We start from the raw sequence: 20,726 nt of genomic DNA on the forward strand, positions 1-20,726 counted from the left end.
CAAGCCTCACCCTTGGGCTCTCAGGTCCTCTGTCTGCTCTACAGAAATTAAAGTCGGCCGGGCGCAGTGGCTCACACCTGTAATCCCAACACTTTAGGAGGCTGAGGCGGGCGGATCACCTGAGGTCGGGAGGTCAAGACCAGCCTGACCAACATGGAGAAACTCCATCTCTACTAAAAATATAAAATTAGCTGGGCGTGGTGGCACATGCCTGTAATCCCAGCTACTCAGGAGGCTGAGGCAGGAGAATCCCTTGAACCCAGGAGGCAGAGGTTGCGGTGAGCCAAGATCACGCCATTACACTCCAGCCTGGGCAACAAGAGTGAAACTTCGTCTCAAAAAAAAAAAAAAGAAAGAAAGAAAGAAAAGAAAAGAAAGCAAAGTCTCCTCATTCATTCTTTTGCTTATAGGATGAGTTGGGCAGGTTTAGGGAGAAGCTGGAGTAGCCCTGCAGACTTCTGGGCTTTTAAGCTCTTCCTGGTGCCAAGCTTCAGGAATGAAGCCCTCCTCCAACTTATCTCTTCCCCTCTTCAAGGTCTTTAACACCCACTTGGTCAGAAAAGCCTTTTCTGACCCCTCAAACTATGTTAGATTCTCTATTACACACAGCGTCCTCAACTTCTCCTTCACAGACATACCATAATCATAAATAAACATTTGTGTAACTGTTTTTTCCATGGTGCTTCCCTGACTAGAAGGTACCCGTGAGAGGAGGGCTCATGTGTGGCCAATGTGGGATTCCCAGTATCTAACACAGTCCCTGGCATTTAGTAGGTACTGTATACATGTCTGTTGGATGATGAGAAATGAATTAGTGAAGTTGCATGCACACATACACATAAATGCATATCACATGTGTGTTAAACAGGAAGTCTGAAATATGGAGTCATCTTGCCCAGCTAAGGAATTACCCCTCATTGATTTCCTTAATAGAGAATACTTCTAGCTAGCTAGCGAGTTCAAACTTTTCCTAGTTTTTAGCCCTTCATTCTGCCTGTTTTTTGGAGCTGTTCTACTTCTGACAATCCCTGTTCTTGGGCTGAGCTAAACCATCTCCGGGATTCCTGAACTCTGTCTTCTTTTGGCCTTTAATATCAAAGACCTTTTCTATCTTTATTTTTTTCCTGGAAGGCTTCTGTTTTTCTCCTAGCTTCTTGCTTTCCCTGTGATCTTTTGTGCTTTTAGAATAGATCTTTTTCCAGATGTTCTCCCAGACCCATATATACCCAATGTCAAATCACTTTTTATGTATACAACAAAAAGGCACTCAATATTAGGACCTATCCCACATCCAGGCACACAGTAGGGAATCGTACTCCAAAGTGACTATCTGCTAGACCAGAAAAGACCAAGATAACCTTGTTAGTCTCCTTACCACTCAGAAATATTGTTATGGTTTTAGAACCTATTTTTACAAAAATAGTTTTCTCTACCATATATGAATCCATGAAAAATATTGATGTTAATATTCTTTCATTCCTGAATTTAGTCAAAATCTTGGGGTGATTAAGCAACTCCATTAAAATGGAAAATTCATAATAAATCCTCTGGGAAAACTACTTTCACTTTTCAGGGATTGATATTTCTCTATTATTTCAGGTATTTATATTTCCAAAAATGAATGCTTTGTCTTTTCAATAACTAACATATTTCTCCCAAAGTATTTTTCTTCCAAACATATTATCAACTCTGTGGCAGAATGTTTTCACAGTAGTTATCTTGTTTGCTGCCCTCTGTTGTCTACTGCACACACAGACAATTTTATGTGTGAAGAAAACATGCCTGAATTTCTATATGGTTGACATTTTTAGTTTTGTTTGCAATATCTGAGTTTTAACTAAATAGTTCTCTCCCTCCTCTGTTTTTGTACCCTTTAAGATTCCTACCAAAGTTCTCTTCCAGAGACATATAGGGATTTTGTCCCTCTGTGCCTTTATTATTTAAATTGCTCCTAAGTCAGGAATAAGTAGAAAAAAAGCAAATATAGGGAGGGTGTCTGTGCCCCTACTGCCCATTTGCCCTATCCTCAGCCACCAATGCTATCACTGCTCATGGGAGGGTAAAATGAATAAATGGAAAGGTGGAAATCTATACAACAGAGTCCCCCAAAATCATGTGAATTTTAATTAGAACCCAGGACTCCTGACTCCCATCTATTGAATTTCATCTTCTGTAGGTGCTTTGTTCACAGCTCTGATACAGGGCACCCCAAGGAAAAAGGAGCATGCCTGGTCTAGTGGGCATTAGCTCTCCTGCCATTCAAATCCCCAGATCCTCTCCTACTTTGTACTCTAGTGTTTAACCTTTCCGGGTAGAAGATCAATACAAATTCTTCATTGTTAAGAATCGATGGCTGTCCTGTGGCATCATTGCCATCTAGTTTTGCTGAGAAGCTCAGTAAATCTCTCCAGCTGCTTCTAAAGCTTGGTTTGTCGTCTTCAGTTGCTTTCATTTTTAATGCAGATCACTTTGGTTTCTGTTCCCCCGGGGCTTGCAGATAAATCTTGGCAGACATGTTCAAGGTCTACAAATGAGATGCTGGAAAAGGGCCAGCCCACCCAGAATTTAGTTGTAATGGATGAGACACCCCCTTGGTTCCACTTAAAGACTGGGCTATTCGTTTCAGTATTTATTGGTGATTACCTCATATAGTACCTAGGTGGGAAGTTCCCAGGACGAAGTTCCTATGGACAAAGAAGGCCAAAAAGTGAGCTGTGATCCAGAAGCTGCTGGCTGACTAAGCCTTTCTTGTAAATAGGCAGAAGTCACAGATTTACTCTGATCCTTCAAATGCATAATGAAGAGAAAAACTAGATAGTTTAGTTGCCCTGGATCAGGAAAGTCTGGTGGGAAACCTCTGCACTGCTTACTTACAAACCAAGTGAAAAATTACCTGCCTGATTTCCTTTATTAATAAATACATTTATCATATCGTTGAACGGCATCCTACTAGGAGTGATCTGTAAATATTTAATGTTAGTTAATGATCTCCTTCTCCCATAGTCCTTTGCTCATGCTGAGTGTTTGGCTGTATCTCATCTCAACTCCCCTTAATCTGAGGCTTCCTAGGGGCAATATCAGAACCCTGGTTTCCATTTGCAGCAAAAACATGGGCTCCTCGGAAAAAATAGAGTCCTTTTAACTTTGATTTCTCCTCTCTTTGATCAGTAGACTATGCCAGTTACTACCAGGGCCTATGGGATTGCCATGGTGACCAGCCAGATGAACTGTCCTTCCAGCGGGGTGACTTCATCCGCATTCTGAGCAAGGTAAGGACAGAAAGTTTGGGGCTTGAATCGAAAGTCAATTTTTTCATTCTTGATTTAGTCACCACAAACAGAATTATTCCGTGTCATACACTTCCCATGGCTCCCTCACATATAAATTCCCATTTCTTCATAATTGTTAGGAAAAGTTTTAAATGAAAATCCAGATTCAGGAACCAATTTCACATTTAAAAATACAAGGCCAGGCCAGGCGTGGTGGCTCACACCTGCAATCCTAGCACTTTGGGAGGCCAAGGCCGGTGAACTGCCTGAGCTCAGAAGTTCAAGGCCAGCCTGGGCAACATGCTGAAACCCAGTCTCTACTAAACTACAGAAAATTAGCCAGGTGTGGTGGCACATGCCTGTAGTCCCAGCTACTTGGGAGGCTGAGGCATGAGAATTGCTTGAACCCAGGAGGCGGAGGTTGCAGTGAGCTGAGGTCACGCCACTGCACTCCAGCCTGGCGACGGAGCGAGACTTCGTCTCAAAAATAAATAAATAAATAATAAAAATAATAATAAAATAAAAAATGCAATAAAATTGGTATTATACCAAAACTATGCCAATCAAAATTTAATCTTTCTCAGGGACTTGTGCTTAAAGGTCATCACTATGTACATAATTTATTACCATGTAATACTATTGAAAACATTCTGGCTAGGTAAGCTGCCTTCTTATTTCATTTATAGATAAACAAGACTGTAACATAATTATGTATGGGGGAGGAGTCAGAGCTAGTTAACTCAATTGGTTTGAGCAATTGCTGATAAGGCCAAGAGAGTGAATTCAATCCCACACAGTCCAGCTAACTTTATTCTCTTCCTCCGTCACAAGTTAACCCCTAATTCCAGCTAACCATCTTACAAATAGTAGTGTTGACCATAAACAAACTGGTTTTTTAAAAAAAGGATGGATTTTTTTTTTTTTTTTTTTTTTTGAGACGGAGTCTCGCTCTGTCGCCCAGGCTGGAGTGCAGTGGCGCAATCTCGGCTCACTGCAAGCTCTGCCTCCCGGGTTCACGCCATTCTCCTGCCTCAGCCTCTCCGAGTAGCTGGGACTACAGGCTCCCACCACGACGCCCAGCTAATTTTTTGTATTTTTAGCAGAGACGGGGTTTCACCGTGGTCTCGATCTCCTGACCTCGTGATTCGCCCGCCTCGGCCTCCCAAAGTGCTGGGATTACAAGCTTGAGCCACCGCGCCCGGCCAAAAAAGGATGGATTATTACAGATCAATCACTGACGTGAAGAAGATTCAGAACTCATGGGCTACAGTTTGGGGAATCAGTAGCATCATGTTGGTAAAGACCATACATATTCTATAGGTGGGCTAAAATAATAGGCTCTGTCCCTAGCACTTATTAAAAAGCCCTCTCTCTATGCAGCCAATCAATCTCTACAAACACATTTTTGAAATAGTCACAACTTGCTCTTTAATTGCTGAGTATGTGGATTCCATAAAGGAAAACTGAAAACCCATTGGTTATTAATCTATCATTTATCATTTATCTTTCTTCTTTTTTTATGTGTCAGTATCTTTTATCTTTATTCTGTGAATTTTACTACCCTGGGCAAAGGTTTGTCTTGGTTTGAGATATACCATAAGCACCTTAGGAAACAGTCTGGGTCTAACCCACAGCACCTTTCCATGGTTCCAACAGAATCAGGCCCCTTTAAATACAGACCCAATTCAAATCCAACCCTTTGTTTGCAAGAGAGTAGGAGGCCTGCAGGCCTTGTTGAGTGAGATCACAATCTTCTAGTGATTTCTCCTGGATCCTTAACTCAGCACCACCCTGGTGCCATTTCTGTGTGGCTCCAGTACACCAAGAATAAATTGGAAGCAAAGAAGGGAGTGGACATTGGCCTGATTGGTATTTCAAATGCCCGAAAGCAAGGTTTGCCGTGTAATAGAATTTGTGTACATTACCACACTGGCATTACAGGGGTAATCGAGTTATCCACTCAGGTGTGACCAGGCCTCTGTTTGCCCAGAGCCTGCAGGTGAACAAATTAACTATTTACATTGTCTGGAGGTGCCTGCAGCAGGAGGGGGGAAGAACAGCGCCAGACTGGCTGCTGGCCTTCTCTCTGTCATGGTTATTTTGTTTGTTTTGCATGTCTTTTGCCTTTGTTAATGGCTTCTCACTGGGGCTCCCTTTCCTCTAGTTAGAAGGGGTTGTGCGGTGACCTGTCCTGCAGTATGGAGCTGTCTGTGGTTACAGTGGCTATTGTATTTTTAAGAAATCTCAAAGAACATGGGGAACCAATCCAATCTTTTTAAAAAAAAAAAAAAAAAATACCTCTTCCCCTTCTCTGTTACTAAAAGCTAACATAGGCCAGGCATGGTGGCTTACGCCTGTGATCCCAGTATTTTAGGAGGCTGAGGCGAGAGGATGCTTGAACCCAAGAGTTCAAGACCAGCCTCGGCAACATAGCAGGATCCCATCTCTACAAAACAAAAAATTTAAAAAAAAAAATAGCTGGGTGTGGTGGTACATGCTTGTAGTCTCAGCTACCCTGAAAGCTGAGCTGAGAGAATCACTTGAGCCCAGGAGTTCAAGGCTGCCATGATTGCTGCCGTGATTGCCACTGCACTCTTTCCTGGGTGACAGAGTGAGACTCTGTCTCCAAAAAGAAAAAAAGAAGAAAAGAAAGCAAATATATCAGAGTTTAATTCAATGAGAATACCTCACTGCCCTGTTTCTATCAGTTTCTTTCTCCTCTCTTCTGGAAGGTTCTGAGTCCATTTTCATCCTGTACCATTGTATTAATACTAGCATATTTCTTCCCCAAAAAGCTACACCAGCTGGCTCCCTTCCCCATGTTGCAAATCCCTGCATATCGAAGAGGAAATGAGAAGTTAAGAGCTCAGCTGAACTTTCCCTCATGAAGCTGCATTCCAGTTAACATTGGTTTGGGGAGCATTTCAGTTTTGATTCACCTTTATTATATTACCTAATTCAATAATAGTCCTTGGACAGGAGGGAACCTTAAAAGGCCACCCAATCTATTCATTGCCTTGCTTCTAAGAAGCACAAATGAACAAATTCAAACAGATAGAAAAGGAGATTCCACTAGCATTCCCAGCCATCTGTCTATTCAGAAGTTCAGTAGTGCCTCATCTCTGGAATTTTCTCTCAAATAGATCCTAATTTATTCCCACTTTAGCCTCAGCTGCCTTCTTTTGTTGGGGTCCGTTACGCTCTTTAGCTGTCTCTCACACCTGTAAGGACAGAACTGACCCAAGTTGAATTTAGTCCCAGAAAGTGGTGTCTAGAAACCTCTACTTTACTTTTCTTTTTGTCCAGTAGAAGCTCTGTTGGACAAGAAGGGCCTGCTGTTTAGGAATCTAGGGAAATCTGTTTCCCTGAGAGACACAGATGCAGCTCAGCTTAAGTGGACTTGTTTCCTCACCTGTTAAAAGAGACCGTGGAGTTGGATAGCATCTAAGAATCCTTCTACCTCAGACACTCCCATTCTAAATATGGTGGGCCTGACACTGCAAAACTGCTAAAGAAGTTCCACACAAAAATGTGTTTTAGCTTTAATTACTTATTCAGTTTCAACAAAGAAGAATTTTTTTAAATTACCAGCTCTTTTGTTTTCAGTTCTCATAAATACATCTGGTTTCCCCCTCTCTCTGTCTGATAAAAGCATTCTGAAAGGCAGAGTCCGGGGTGCAGAGGTTAGAGGATCTAGAAAGGGAGGTGAGATGGAGGTGGCAGGGGAAATGAGGACGGCAGCTTTAGTCGTAGGCTCCTGCTGCTCCCTGCTGTTTCTTTTTTTTTTTTTTTTTTTTTTTTTGAGACGGAGTCTCGCTGTCGCCCAGGCTGGAGTGCAGTGGCATGATCTCGGCTCACTGCAGGCTCCACCACCTGGGGTTCACGCCATTCTCTTGCCTCAGCCTCCCAAGTAGCTGGGACTACAGGTGCCCGCCACCTAGCCTGGCTAATTTTTTGTATTTTTAGTAGAGACGGGGTGTCACCGTGTTAGCCAGGATGGTCTCGATCTCCTGACCTCATGATCCGCCCGCCTCGACCTCCCAAAGTGCTGGGATTACAGGCGTGAGCCACCGCGCCCGGCCTCTGCTGTTTCTTAATAGTCACCCAAGTGTGATCCAACTTTGAATCTTAGAAGCCTAGGACCAAACTCAGGAGAATCTTTTTTTTTTTCTTTTTTCTTTTTTTTTTTTGAGACGGAGTCTCGCTCTGTGGCCCAGGCTGGATGGAGTGCAGGGGCACGATCTCAGCTCACTGCAAGCTCCGCCTCCTGGGTTCACGCCATTCTCATGCCTCAGCCTCCCGAGTAGCTGGGACTACAGGCACCTGCCACCATGCCTGGCTAATTTCTTTCTTTTTTTTTTTTTTTGTATTTTTAATAGAGACGAGGTTTCACTGTGTTAGCCAGGATGGTCTGGATCTCCTGACCTCGTGATCCGCCCGCCTTGGCCTCCCAAAGTGCTAGGATTACAGGCGTGAGCCAGAGCACCCGGCCCAGAGGAGACTCTTTTAGTCTTGCCTTTGGGCAAGAATGATCACAGAAAGAGAGCTCTTTATGGCATTTTTTTTTTTTTGAGACAGAGTTTTGCTCTCGTTGCCCAGGCTGGAGTGCGATGGCATGATCTTGGCTCACTGCAACCTCCACCTCCCAGGTTCAAGCAGTTCTCCTGCCTCAGCCTCCCAAGTAGCTGAGATTACAGGCTCGCGCTCCCATGCCCAGCTAATTTTGTATTTTTAGTAGAGTCAGAGTTTTGCCATGTTGGTCAGGCTGTTCTCGAACTCCTGACCTCAGGTGATCCACCCACCTCGGCCTCCTAAAGTGTTGGGATTGTAGGTGTGAGCCACCATGCCCGGCTATCCCTTTTCAAAAAAAAAAAAAAATTATCCAGAGAAGATGATTGACTGGGCAAGAAAGATGCTCCCCAGTGGCTGGGCGTGGTGGCTCATGCCTGTAATCCCAACACTTTGGGAGGCCGAGGCAGGCAGATCACCTGAGGTCAGGAGTTCGAGACCAGCCTGGCCAACATGGTGAACCCTAGTCTCCACTAAAAATACAAAAGCTAGCTGGGCATGATGGCGCATGCCTGTAGTCCCAGCTGTTTGGGAGACTGAGGCAGGAGAATTGCTTGAACCAGGAGACAGACGTTGCAGTGAGCTGAGATAGTACCACTGCACTCTAGCCTGGGCAACAGAGTGAGACCCTGTCTCAAAAAAAAAAGAGGCCGGGCACGGTGGCTCACACCTGTAATCTCAGCACTTTGGGAGGCCGAGGCGGGCAGATCACCTGAGGTCAGAGTTCAAGACCAGCCTGGCCAACATGGTGAAACCCTCTCTCTACTAAAATACAAAAATTAGCTGGGTGTGGTGGTGGGTACCTGTAATCCCAGCTACTCGGGAGGCTGAGGCAGGAGAATCGCTTGACCTTGGAAGGCAGAGGTTGCAGTGAGCCGAGATTATGCCACTGCACTCCAGCTTGGGCAACAGAGTGAGACTCCGTCTCAAAAAAAAAAAAAAAAAAAGAAAGATGCTCCCCAGAGATAACCAAGTGCCCATCACCTGTCCTGTTCTCAGGGAAGCAAGTATGTGCCTATAACAGACGGGTTATTTATGACCCTGGGCAAAAATCTCCTAATCCTGATAATCTTCAGTTTCCTCACCTGTAAAAATTGGGAAATTTTATATGTATAGGTTTGTTGTGATGTTTACATTAGGGAATTTGTGTAAGGAAGTGCCTGGCATGTAGGAAGTAGGAATATTTCCTTCCCTTTTACTAATAATAAACTTTTGGATCAGTGTTGGGCACATACTAGGAGTTCAATAAATTATTGAAAAAAAGATGATCTACAGCACAAAAGGTGCTCACTTGGATATAAAAAAAATACCTAGTGAAGAGACCTACATGAAAATCCACCATGCCTTTCCTGGTCTGAGAGCTTTCGTCCCTGACAGATTATTCAAACTTCATTTTCTGGAGAGACCAGAGCCACACATCCAAACTCTGAAACAGTAACCAGTGGCACAGTCAGCAGGAGGACTCCGACTGATCTCCCTGCATCACATCCATGCATTCCTTGGCCCCATGCAGCGTCATGCCCACTTAATTCACTGAGTTCCAATTTGGGTCTCAAAATACATTAAAGGGAGATTTTAATAACGAAGCAGATCTGTGCATCCAGCGGATGTTCCTGTGTTCCTTTTGGACTCAGATATTTCTGAACAGCTTTTTCTGGTGAGGGACTAAGCTTCCCTTCCTCCCCGGAGCCAGGATGCAGCTCAAGCCACAGCGGGGTGTTTAGCGCTCTTCAGTGGCTCCAGATTGTGGCGCTGGTGCAGGTCTCCTCATACGTAACCAATGGCTCCTGAGAGCCTGCGTCTCGTAAATTACTTCCCACGATGCCGGCGACCACAGCAGAATTCAAGTTTGAATAGAGCAGGAAAAAGGTGTTTGAAAGGCCTGTTCACCCAGCTGCATTTTAATTTCCTTTTCAATCTTGTCCCAATTAATTTCACAGAATTAATCTCACAGAAGCAAACACGGCAGCATTGAGGCTGCGGTTTTAGTGTGGCGGTCTCTCTGCCTGAACATGAAATAGGAGCTAATATAAAAATCCATCTGCTGTGTTTGAAATACATGCCGGCTGCTGCTCAGTCCTGTCTGACATTCCAAACATCAACAGCGGGGAAAAGTGATTTGGGGGTTAGTGGCCATCGGTACTTGGCAGGGGTTCAACAACAGGTGTACTCCAAAAATCCATTCAACCTGGGCACCAGGCATGACAGGGCAGGTGCCAAATCACCCTCCATGTGATACTGTGGTGCCCTGACTTAGTTCCTTTTATCTGCAGATTGCAAGGCCCTTTTGTGGACCAGCACCACTATGGTCACTTGTTTTTGTTTCTGTTTTTCTTGAGACAGAGTCTCTCTCTGTTGCCCTGGAATGCAGTGGCGCAGTCTCGGCTCACTGCAACCTCTGCCTCCCGGGTTCAAGCGATTCTCCTGCCTCAGTCTCCTGAGTAACTGGGACTACAGGCATGTGCCACGGCACCCAGCTAATTTTTGTATTTTTAGTAGAGATGGGATTTTGCCATATTGGCCAGGCTGATCTCGAACTCTTGGCCTCAGGTGATCCATCTGCCTCGGCCTCCCAAAGTGCTGGAATTACAGGTGTGAGCCACTGTGCTTGGCCTATGGTCACTTGTCATAAGTGGGAGAAAAAGAGGTAAGCCTCTATTTGGATAAGACAAGTCACAAGTCCTAGCTTTCAGAAAAGTGACCCTGTCTTCTTGGCTCCAGTGTCTCTCACTAGGGAACATTCTTTCCAAATAATAATAATGCTTGTTGGCAGGGCGTGGTGGCACACCCAGCACTTTGGGAGGCCGAGGCAGGTGGATTGCCTGAGGTCAGGAGTTCGAGACCAGCCTGGCCAACATGGCAAAACCCCATCTCTACTAAAAATACAAAAATTAGCCAGGCATGATGGTGCATGCCTGTAGTCCCAGCTACTAGGGAAGCTGAGGCAGGAGACTCACTTGAACCTGGGAGGCAGCGGTTGCAGTGAGCCAAGATCACGCCATTGCACTCCAGTCTGGACGACAGAGCGAGACTCTGTCTCAAGAAAAAATAAAAATCATCATCATCATCATCATCATCATGCTTGTTCCACTATTCAAGATTAACTTTTTTTTTTTTTTTTTGAGACAGAGTCTTGCTCTGTCACCCAGACTGCCAGACTGGAGTGCAGCGGCACAATCTTGCTCACTGCAACCTCTGCCTCCCGAGTTCGAGCGATTCTCCTGCCTCAGCCTCCCTAGTAGCTGGGATTACAGGCTCAAGCCACCATACCTGGCTAATTTTTTGTGTTTTTAGTAGAGATGGGGTTTCGCCATGTTGGCCAGGCTGGTCTTGAACTCCTGGCCTCGAGTGATCCGCCTGCCTTAGCCTCCCAAAGTGCTGGGATTACAGGCGTGAGCCACCACGCCCGGCCAAGATAACACTTAAACGCCCATTTTTTAAAAAAGCATCCTGTTCCAGAAGTTATTTATGGTGGTAACATGAGCTGTTCAGAAGATAAAGACAAATTAAGGAGGGAGAGAAAGAGAAGCTTTTTCAATTGACTAGGAAGGAGAAGAGGCCACTGAGTGAGGTCTTCCATTTAAGGTAAACTGAGCCAGTGGGATACATCTCTTGGGCTTGGGTTGTGTGCCTCATAAATTGGTCTGAGGCTCTTCCAAGGAATTGTCCAGTGCCTTATTTCCATGGAAAGCAGCCTTGGAGCAACAAGCTGGGCACACGTAAGGTTTATACTTACACGGTGGCTTAGCTGGGGTAGGAAGGTATTCTCATGGCCCAGACACACCAGGATCTGGGTCATCTTCCTTGCTGATGGAATTGATGTGGAAACAGGGAGCCATACAAAGTCAAGTTTAGCGTGGAACACGTGATGCTGTCAGATGGTCACGGGTCTTATGTGGAGAAAAATGGACAGACTTTGTCACCCTGGACTGCAGCTACTTAAACTCAGATGGGATCCTGGCTCCACAGCCAGTCTAGTCATCTGAATGCGGCAGGCCTGCGCCAGCACACCTGGACTATGTTAACACAACACTATGTCTATTATAATGGGAGTTTTAACCCGGTTTTCTCCACCTACTTCCTCAATGGGCTACTTAAAGAATGGAGACCTTTCCCCTCCCTTGACCCCGTTCTTTCCAAAAGAGATTTGTATGTTGTAAAAATTATCTTAATGCAGCAATACTTCCTCTTTTAAGTGTGCTTAGTTGAATGTGACAACAACCCTCATAAAAACAGATAAGTTAATTCCTTCAATTGCCTTAAATGAAGGATTTTTTTTTTTTTTTTTAATTTCAGGGCTCTGAGGGAAAGGAGGTGTTTGGTGACATCTAGTGTCCATTTAGGACTTCCTCAGGCACCATACCCCCTGGTTGCCTGAGTGGGGGATGGGCGGGGGGTTATCTGGGAGGTAATTTAGGGGTAGTAAGTGGGGAGAATGTAGGCCTGGGGCACAGGCTGCCTAAACAGTGTGATGAAACTGATGAATGCCTGTCAAAGAGCTATTATGCACCTCTGACCTAATCAAAGGGGTGGGCGAGGGGATCCTATGGCAAAGTATCTTTTCTTATTTATGATGGTACAAAAGAGAAGCAGAAGCTGTCCCCACCACCCCATTTCATGTTAACAAGCAGGTCAACACTGTGCTGTGATGACGAAGATGATGATGATCGTGTTTTCTCTCATTAATAACCCCTATGGGAGGCAACAGAGTTAGGAGGATGGGAATGGGATTTGGGGTCAGCTGGAAGGCAACGGTCATATACCGGTCAAATTCAGTAGAGGCCATTCCTTTCCCCCAGACAGGAACCAATCGTCTAGAACAAACCCTGGCAGCCTCATTCCTTCCAGGTAATTTTTATAAATGAGGGGACACCCATTCCAAGAGAGGACAAAAGGGAGAGGGTGTTTATATGTGTGTGCATATGCATGCATGTAAACCTGCTAACAAGAGGCCCAATTGCTCATCAATCCATCCTGCAAACCCTGACCAGTTATTCTAAAACCGATTTTTTAAAAAGAGAATAAAATTGGCATTTTTCTCTCTAATCTATTTATTCCTAAACAGTTGTGCTGGACAAGACCTTTCACTTTTCTCTCTGTGCATGTATGTGTGTGTGTGTGTGTGTGTGTGTGTGTCCATGTGCACACAGTTTTCAGTTGGGGAAAAGTCCAGACCAGATAATTAACTACAAAGCCCAGACAGAAATGTTTATCTAGAACCATATAAGCCGTGGCAGGGTTAGGTTAATGCTCAGAATCGCCCGATGCTTTACAAACTCCAGTGTAAAAAATTCCAGCCATTTATTTTGCAGTGAATTTATAACAAATGCTGTTAAAGTCTTCGTCTTTTGACAGAGGTAATAATAAATTCACTGTTAAAGATGGTAGTTTAATTCCTTATACCTCCAATACTGCACAGAATAAACCATATTCATCACTGAGTAATTTTTTACCACATAAATCTTTAAAACTAACCGGTGAAGGCTGTGGAAACTGAAATATTGTGAATTTATTAGATATGCCCATGTCGTATTGGATTCAGAGGTTTCCATTCGAATATATTATGGGGAAAATTTGTGTCTTTAACTGTGACATTCCCTCCATTTCCCACCGCCAGTATTATAACAAGCAGCTCCTCCAGAGTCAACTGCACATTTATTAGACAGAGATTTAGTAATAAACTCCCCACTAATCTGCCAAAGAGGCTGGATGACATTTTGGTGAGATGCCCTATTTAAAAGGAGTCACAAAAGCTTTGTTTCAGTATAATTATTTTCTCAAAAGGAACTCAGCCTCCCCAAGCCTCTTCTGCCACCATTTCTTGGTATTGCATGGATTCAGCTCTCCAACCAAACTAGCAAAATATTGAAACAAAGTATAACCTCATTGCTAACATACAGGGCAGTAACTTCTATGCAGGTTATAGGATTAGTTATGCAAGATTGAAGGTAATTGATTAGAACACAGAAAAGCTTAAATTTGCAGACATTCCCAGACATATGGTATTTAAGGCTAATAAAAAGATCACATTGATTCTCAAATTAGAAATAATAGAAAATGGTTTCAGAAAACTAGTTATTTAAAAACTTTCATCTTGACATATGAAACATTAAAGATACAATTAAATCCTCAGATTTGAACAAAAATCCTTTTACTCTACATATTTTGAGTGAAAATCTGTACCTGATAGATGAGAATATTCTGAACCTTTCTCATGATTTGCTAGTGAAGTGACAATGAAACTAACCAAGTATATCAAATTGTAACACCCACTCCAGTTTCATTAAGGAAACATTAATATTGCTAAAATGAAAAATATTTTTTTCTTTTAAATGCAGAAATGTTCATCATATTTAGCAAAGAGAGTCTGCAGTTTCTCTGTTCCTGATAATATTCTATATTTGGGGAGAGTTCCAAATACTAAGAACTTCCATAAAGCATTGTGAACTTTACAGTTTTTTAATAAAATTGGTTTCTAACTATTAAACAAAGGAGAAAAATCTCCTGGCAGTGCAAGGCTGTAGCCCATCCAAATAATTGTTAAAAGACAGAACCCGGCTAGAAAGATAAGCATAATACCAGCAATTAATATTCAGCATTTCACATTATAGTCAAGAGGATGTGTTTTTCTTTGTGATGTGGCTCATAAGCTAAGAGTGTTGGGAGCCAGACTCTGAGCTCTGTCTTCTTTTTGTGGATGAGGATTGAGGAGGAAAAAAACAGCGACGACAATCCTGCTCCATCTGTAAATGAACAAACATCTTGACTTTATAGCTATTTGCTTTGTAAAACTAAGGAATGAAACAAAAATTACTGGATGCCTAAGTAACACTTTAATTCTGAATTCATTTACGCTATAGCTATGTAGTTGTCACAAACCATAATGCAGTATTTAATTAAAATAACAGAAGTGCATCTAGATGTGTCCTGGGGTAGCTATCACCAAATTATACTCTATGCCATCGGTATTTTATTTATGAAATGGCAGATTCTAAGGTGCAACTAGGCTGATACAAAAGCATGAACATTTTAAACTTGCATTTTTAGAAAGGCTCTTTTTTTTTCCCTGCTGCGTCTTTAAATGTTTTCCTCCTTCTATCTTTGGAAGGGAAGGGAGGTTAGTGCGATTGTTTAAAGATCTCTCTAACTCTTGCTTTTCAACTGTTGACCTCCTAAGTCTTCTGGCTATGAAATCCCCGTCTGTTGTCATGGAAAGGCTTGCGATGTTCACAGGAGCCACAGCAAGTGTGGGACATCTTAGGCAGAACTTGGATGTGGATTCCAGGAGGGTAGGAAAAAAGCAAACCGTTTCAGACTCTCTGTGCCTGTTCCCACATAATCTTCCTTGCACCTTTTTCCACCTATAAATACCCATTGTCGTGTACACGCTTGCTCGCTCTACTTTGTGAATGTTCTCATGCAGACATACTGCTCCTTTTCATAAGCGCATAGCATCTATCTTACACGCACCCACCATCTATCTCCTTGTTCACATTGGCTGTCCCATCCACCTCCTTGTCTGCAGAATTATGTTCAGCAAGGTCCCGATTTATAGGAAATAAATAATGAAAATGGAACGGACTGGGAAAGATAATCGAAACATTCAAATTGTTATTTTTCACTGTACTTTACACAAACAGAGCATCTATAAACACCTAGAAAGGGTGTTGGCTGATCCCTAAAAAGCAATGCCTTTTGAAACATTGTAACCAAGGGGGTCTCTACACCTTTCCTGTTCCTCCTCTCCTGCTTTTTGATGCTCACCATTTTTAAATGGTAAACAATGCTGTGTTATTGTTTTCATTCTTTCTGCTTATTTATCCTGTCTATAATGACAAATTTTTGTCATCACTTATCCTCTACAAGATAATCCTGAGAATTACAAAACAGAAACAATAATTGCAATCACCTTTTTAAAGAAAAAAGCCCTTGTATTTGCTGTATAAAGATATTTGGATAATGGCATCATCGGATCACAGCCTGATCCTACAGCAAGGGTCTTTTGGAGAGAGAGTTTCTTCTACACACTTGTAATTATTTTAGCCCCTTTCACAGGTCACATAAAAAGTTAATTTCAATCGCTGCTAATTTCCGTCCAACAAGAATGCAGTACTTTAAACCACCCAAAATAATTGGATTCAAAACAAATTTAGGAAATTGAGTGTGTTAGAAAGCAAATAAAAATATCCTTTTGGTAAGGAGGAGGGTGAAAGTAGTAAAAATGTTTTTTTTTTCCCCTTCTTTCCCCTTCACAACTTTGCCATTAAAGTTGCACCTACAGCTAGAAGTTTGTCCGTGAAAAATGGTCATTTTGTTTCTCTGCTCAAAGAATGTTATTAAAATGCTAATTTAAAAGAAAAAGGAGTTAAATATCTAGCGATGGTGCATTCTAATTGCAACCATAATGAGCTCTCTAAATGTGCGTGCCCCTGACACACACAGAGCATAAACAGCAGTAAACAGATCATTAGTACCCGCGTTCATTTATTCTGGCGACCTTACCATGACCCCACCGAGGGTAGGGTGAAAAGCAGGTGGATCTGGCTGTGACACCCCCTAGAGGGATCCAGGAAATGAAGCTATAAGCGGTTGTCATGGAAACGCCTATGTGTGCAGATGATGTAACACACCGACAGGCTGTAGGGCTCCACAACTGGGACGTTGCCTTTCCCTCGCCGGAACAATCTTGAGGATTAAATTATTCATTTCTTTAATTCACAAAGCAAAAGGAATCCTAATTTTCTTGGTGATGTGCAACTCTCTTCCATTTGTCTAGGGTCTGGAACATGGTGACTTGTCATCCTTCTTTCTCCAAAACCCACCCCAGCTAGACCCAAATTGCTGAATCTGGCGCAATCAAGTGGGGAAAGACAGTGGAAATCTGACACCCAACATCTGTACTTAAAGAGAGAAAATCTAAGGTTTTAAACAAAAATTAAAAATATAGACAGTGTCTCTCCTAATGAGGGCATGTTGACCAGAGACTAAATGTATACTTGTTGTGAATGAGATGGCTTTGTTTAGAGTGGAGCAGAGACAGGGTTGGCCCTGGGAACTAACAAGCTGGTAGCTGATGCCAAGAGTGGAAAGGAGAGAGGCTCCAGCCCCAAATGAACACATCACCCTAGCACACCCTATGTGTGCTTTCTAGCAAGGTGCAAGGAAAAGAGATAAGAGAAAATGAGCATCTGCTCACCCTCCCATGTCCATTTGAGAAAATCGAGATTAATAAAAATAATTCTTTGGAGAATGATTCCACTCTATCCTATCCTGTTTTGCACCAAACAACCTCAATAACCTTAAGGCAACAGTAGAATAACTTTTCTTCTTTTTTTAAAGGAAGCAGAAAAGACAATCTCTGGAAATTATTTTAAAATAAAAAATCTCCCGGCCTGCGCCTTCCCCAACACCCCCTCCCCATTGCACTTTAGATGAACCTGTGATATTGTAGCAATGGCCCTTGAAGTGCAGTAGGGAGGTGATTTAGGAGAATATTAAAGGCAATGTGGAGATTCAAGGCGCCTCTCTCAGGGAGATCTGGAGAAATACGCAGCACAGATGGGCCGAGCAGATTAAACATTTCCGTCACATTGTTTCCAAATTGTGTTGTGGTGCCTGAGGCTGGTACTGCGGTCAGAGCAAAACAGAGCCGTGCAGAGCTGCACAGTTTATGGAATACATATTAATACGCCCGTCTCACATGGTATCACAATTCTATCAGCTCCGAAATGGTGCTGTCTCTATTGTTCCTGACTTCTGCACTTAGCACCTTGTTTTCTCCCATCTGCAAAGTGTTTTACCTTCCCTCTATCCCTTCTCTCTTCTTTAGGTAAAGTTCAAGTTCAAGTTGTGTGCTTCTTTTCATTTCTCTTTCCTTACAGCCCTATTTCACCTTTGCTCTTACCTTCACAGCTTGATTTTTGTCACATACACTTGCACACACCCACTCTGTGTTTTGCACACATTTCACCCACAACATGCAGTGTGTGCACAGGCCCTGCACACCTCCGTGGCCTCAGCTTGATCATTATCCACTCCTACCCTGTTCGGGACATAAGCTTCACCTTTAAGGCTGAATGTTCTCTTGCACTCAAGTGCTCTGAGACGCTCCATCTAGAGAACACATTCCTCTTCTCAGAACACTTAGCTTAGGGTGTGCTTTGTGGAGTTGTCACCATGACCCACCCCTCTCCCAACTGCTGTTGCTGACTACCCAGCCTTCCCATGTCCCCCTTCTCACACTCGCATACTTTCCGCTGTATTCAGGCCCATCAATCTCCAGGTTAGCAAGTTCCCTGAAATGTAACAATAAATAAAACTAGCTCAATTGAGGCAAATTTAATGATTCATTTTTATTATGATTTATAGACCAAAACTCTGAATAATGGAAAAAGAGAAAGTGATTGCCAAGAACTTAAAACACATTGTAAAACAGCCTGGAGAGGCTGCCACGTTACCCAAGGTTTCAGCCAAGTGCTGAGCTTCGATCCTTTCACAAGTTCCAACACCACTAACCCACCGGCCACCCAACTGACCATTTCCTTTCTCCTTCTGGAAAATCTCTTCATAAAACTATCTGTGCTGAAAAATGGGCACTTTGTCTTTGGTGAACAATTCCTGTTCCCAGCCTTGTTTTTCTCAGCAGTTAGAAGGATGCTGATTTGGAGCCCTTAATTTATTTCATAGGGTATGATATCCTAAGAAAGCATGATATATTCAAAGCTGGATTTTAGGAGTACAGAATTTGTGGGGAAATCCAGAGTAAAAATGTGATGTTTGGGACTGACCCTGGAATAGTACAAGTTACTCTGCTTAGGAATTCAAATTTCCCATCTTAACTAATGGCAATGTATGATGCACAAACACTAATAAGAGAAATAACCAATCATAAACCAATATTTCTGTGATTGATTGACCTTTCCATACATGTATCAAGCATTTACTAATCTTTCGGGTTAGGGGCTGATAGACTGTTCTCTTGAAGATGCATCCTCTTGTTTATAAGCACCAATATAGGGAACTTTTATGGTAAAAAGAACAAAAAAGTATGAGATATTTTCTGGGAATCTTGTTCCACGGAGACTTGGAACCCAATTCAATGTGAAAAGAGAATGTTTCTGTTAGGAGCTTTCTCCAGGGAACTGAGTGTCAAGCAGCTTGCTCCAAGCCATTTGAATGGAAACTATGAGAAGACACTACAACTTTGAAGTCACAGTTAAACAGATGATGCCTTGGCCAGGCGCAGTGGCTCACGCCTGTAATCCCAGCACTTTGGGAGGCGGAGGTGGGCAGGATCACCTGAGGTCAGGAGTTCGAGACCAGCCTGGCCAACACGGTGAAACCCCGTCTCTACTAAAATACAAAAATTAGCTGGGTGTGGTGGCGGGTGCCTGTAATCTCAGCTACTCAGGAAGCTGAGGCAGGAGAATCGCTTGAACCCGGGAGGGGGAGGTTGCAGTGAGCCGGGATTGCACCATTGCACTCCAGCCTGGGTGACAAAGAGCAAAAGTCCGTCTCAAAAAAAAAAAGAGATGATTCCTTAAAAGAGGTACACAAGCACAGTCGACCTTTGAGGAGGGAACAGCCTCTTCAGCTGGAGGGCTGAAGCCCATGAAGTCCAGCGTGGAAGCAATGAGGATTCTTGATTCTCCTTCACTTTTTTTTTTTTTTTTAATGGAGTCTCGCTCTGTTGCCCAGGCTGGAGTGCAGTGGCGCGATCTCGGCTCACTGCAACCTCTGCCTCCTGGGTTCAAGCAATTATCCTGCCTCAGCCTCCCGAGTAGCTGGGATTACAGGTGTGCGCCACCATGCCCAGCTAATTTTTTTGTATTTTTAGTAGAGATGGAGTTTCACCATATTGGCCAGGCTGGTCTCGAACTCCTGACCTCGTGATCCACCCGCCTTAGCCTCCCAAAGTGCCAGAATTACAGGCGTGAGCCACCGTGCCCGGCCTCTCCTTCATTGTATTTTTTAAAAGCAGGGGCCTGTGTGTGGGGAGTGCGAGGATACCCATCCTGGGCCAAAGTACAGATGCAGCCCATAAAGACCATTATATTTTTTCCCATAGAGTGCCGGCTGGTAAATTGCAAAGGGTTCATAAACCCTTTGAGAATCTGATGAAAGTTCTGGGCCTCACCCCAGAGACGAGGCCTAGGTACACATGCACACAAAATTTTACACCAGTTTCAGGGAGTTCAAAGATTCCTTCACATCCATCCACAGAGAGCCCAGGGGTTCACAGACTCTGGTTTAAGAATCTGTGCCCTGGAGGATGGTGAGTTCCTTTTGTTGGAACAGCCTAGGATTCACTGAGCCTAGAAATTGAATTCTCATCCCAAGACAGGATGGTCATTCCAGGTCATGTCTGTGCTACTCCAGGGGAGCCATGGAAGAGCTTATACAAATAGGAACCAGCAGGGAGGAGAGAAATTAAAATGTAACAATCATGGAGTAGGGGTATTTAATCTCTTTTAAGGCTTATGATAGGCGCCTGCTGGTTTTCCCCCGATATCCCCTGACACCTACTGACAGGGTATTTGCAGCACCACACAGGGACTCAGGGCCCTGTGACAGGAGGAGCACTGAGGAGGTCCATGATAGTCTTGAAACCATAAACAGCAATAGGAAACCACTGGAGGCAGAGTCAAGCTGTGCAGCATGCCCGTTGTTGGTGGCCATACTGCTTTTTGTTTATAGAATTTGCTGTTCTTTTTATGGCAGGTTTGGTAGGGTTTTTTTTTTCCTTGTTGATGGAGATTAGCAGCATAAATCCTTTTATGGCAGTGTGAAATCCGCCATAAACACTTTTGATTGTTGCTGATGGTGAGCACTGCGTCTATTTCAGGTTCACTCAGTGCTTCATTCATCCAGACCAATAGTTTCTACAGC

General features: G+C 43.4%; 1 protein-coding gene across 2 annotated transcripts in view; it reads left to right on the forward strand.

Annotated features, from left to right (window-relative positions):
- SKAP1 (src kinase associated phosphoprotein 1) overlaps nucleotides 1-20,726 on the forward strand; it is a 312,702-nt gene that overhangs the window by 280,051 nt on the left and 11,925 nt on the right. The window contains exon 11 of one of the 2 annotated variants that reach the window (XM_003278731.4): nucleotides 3,169-3,269. In XM_003278731.4, the coding sequence (XP_003278779.1) occupies nucleotides 3,169-3,269 (101 nt within the window). The remainder of the gene's footprint in view (nucleotides 1-3,168; nucleotides 3,270-20,726) is intronic. The other variant, XM_012503658.2, reaches the window with a different exon arrangement.

This window comes from Nomascus leucogenys, unplaced genomic scaffold (genome assembly GCF_006542625.1).
Source record: "Nomascus leucogenys isolate Asia unplaced genomic scaffold, Asia_NLE_v1 Super-Scaffold_258, whole genome shotgun sequence".
Classification (NCBI taxonomy): domain Eukaryota; kingdom Metazoa; phylum Chordata; class Mammalia; order Primates; family Hylobatidae; genus Nomascus; species Nomascus leucogenys.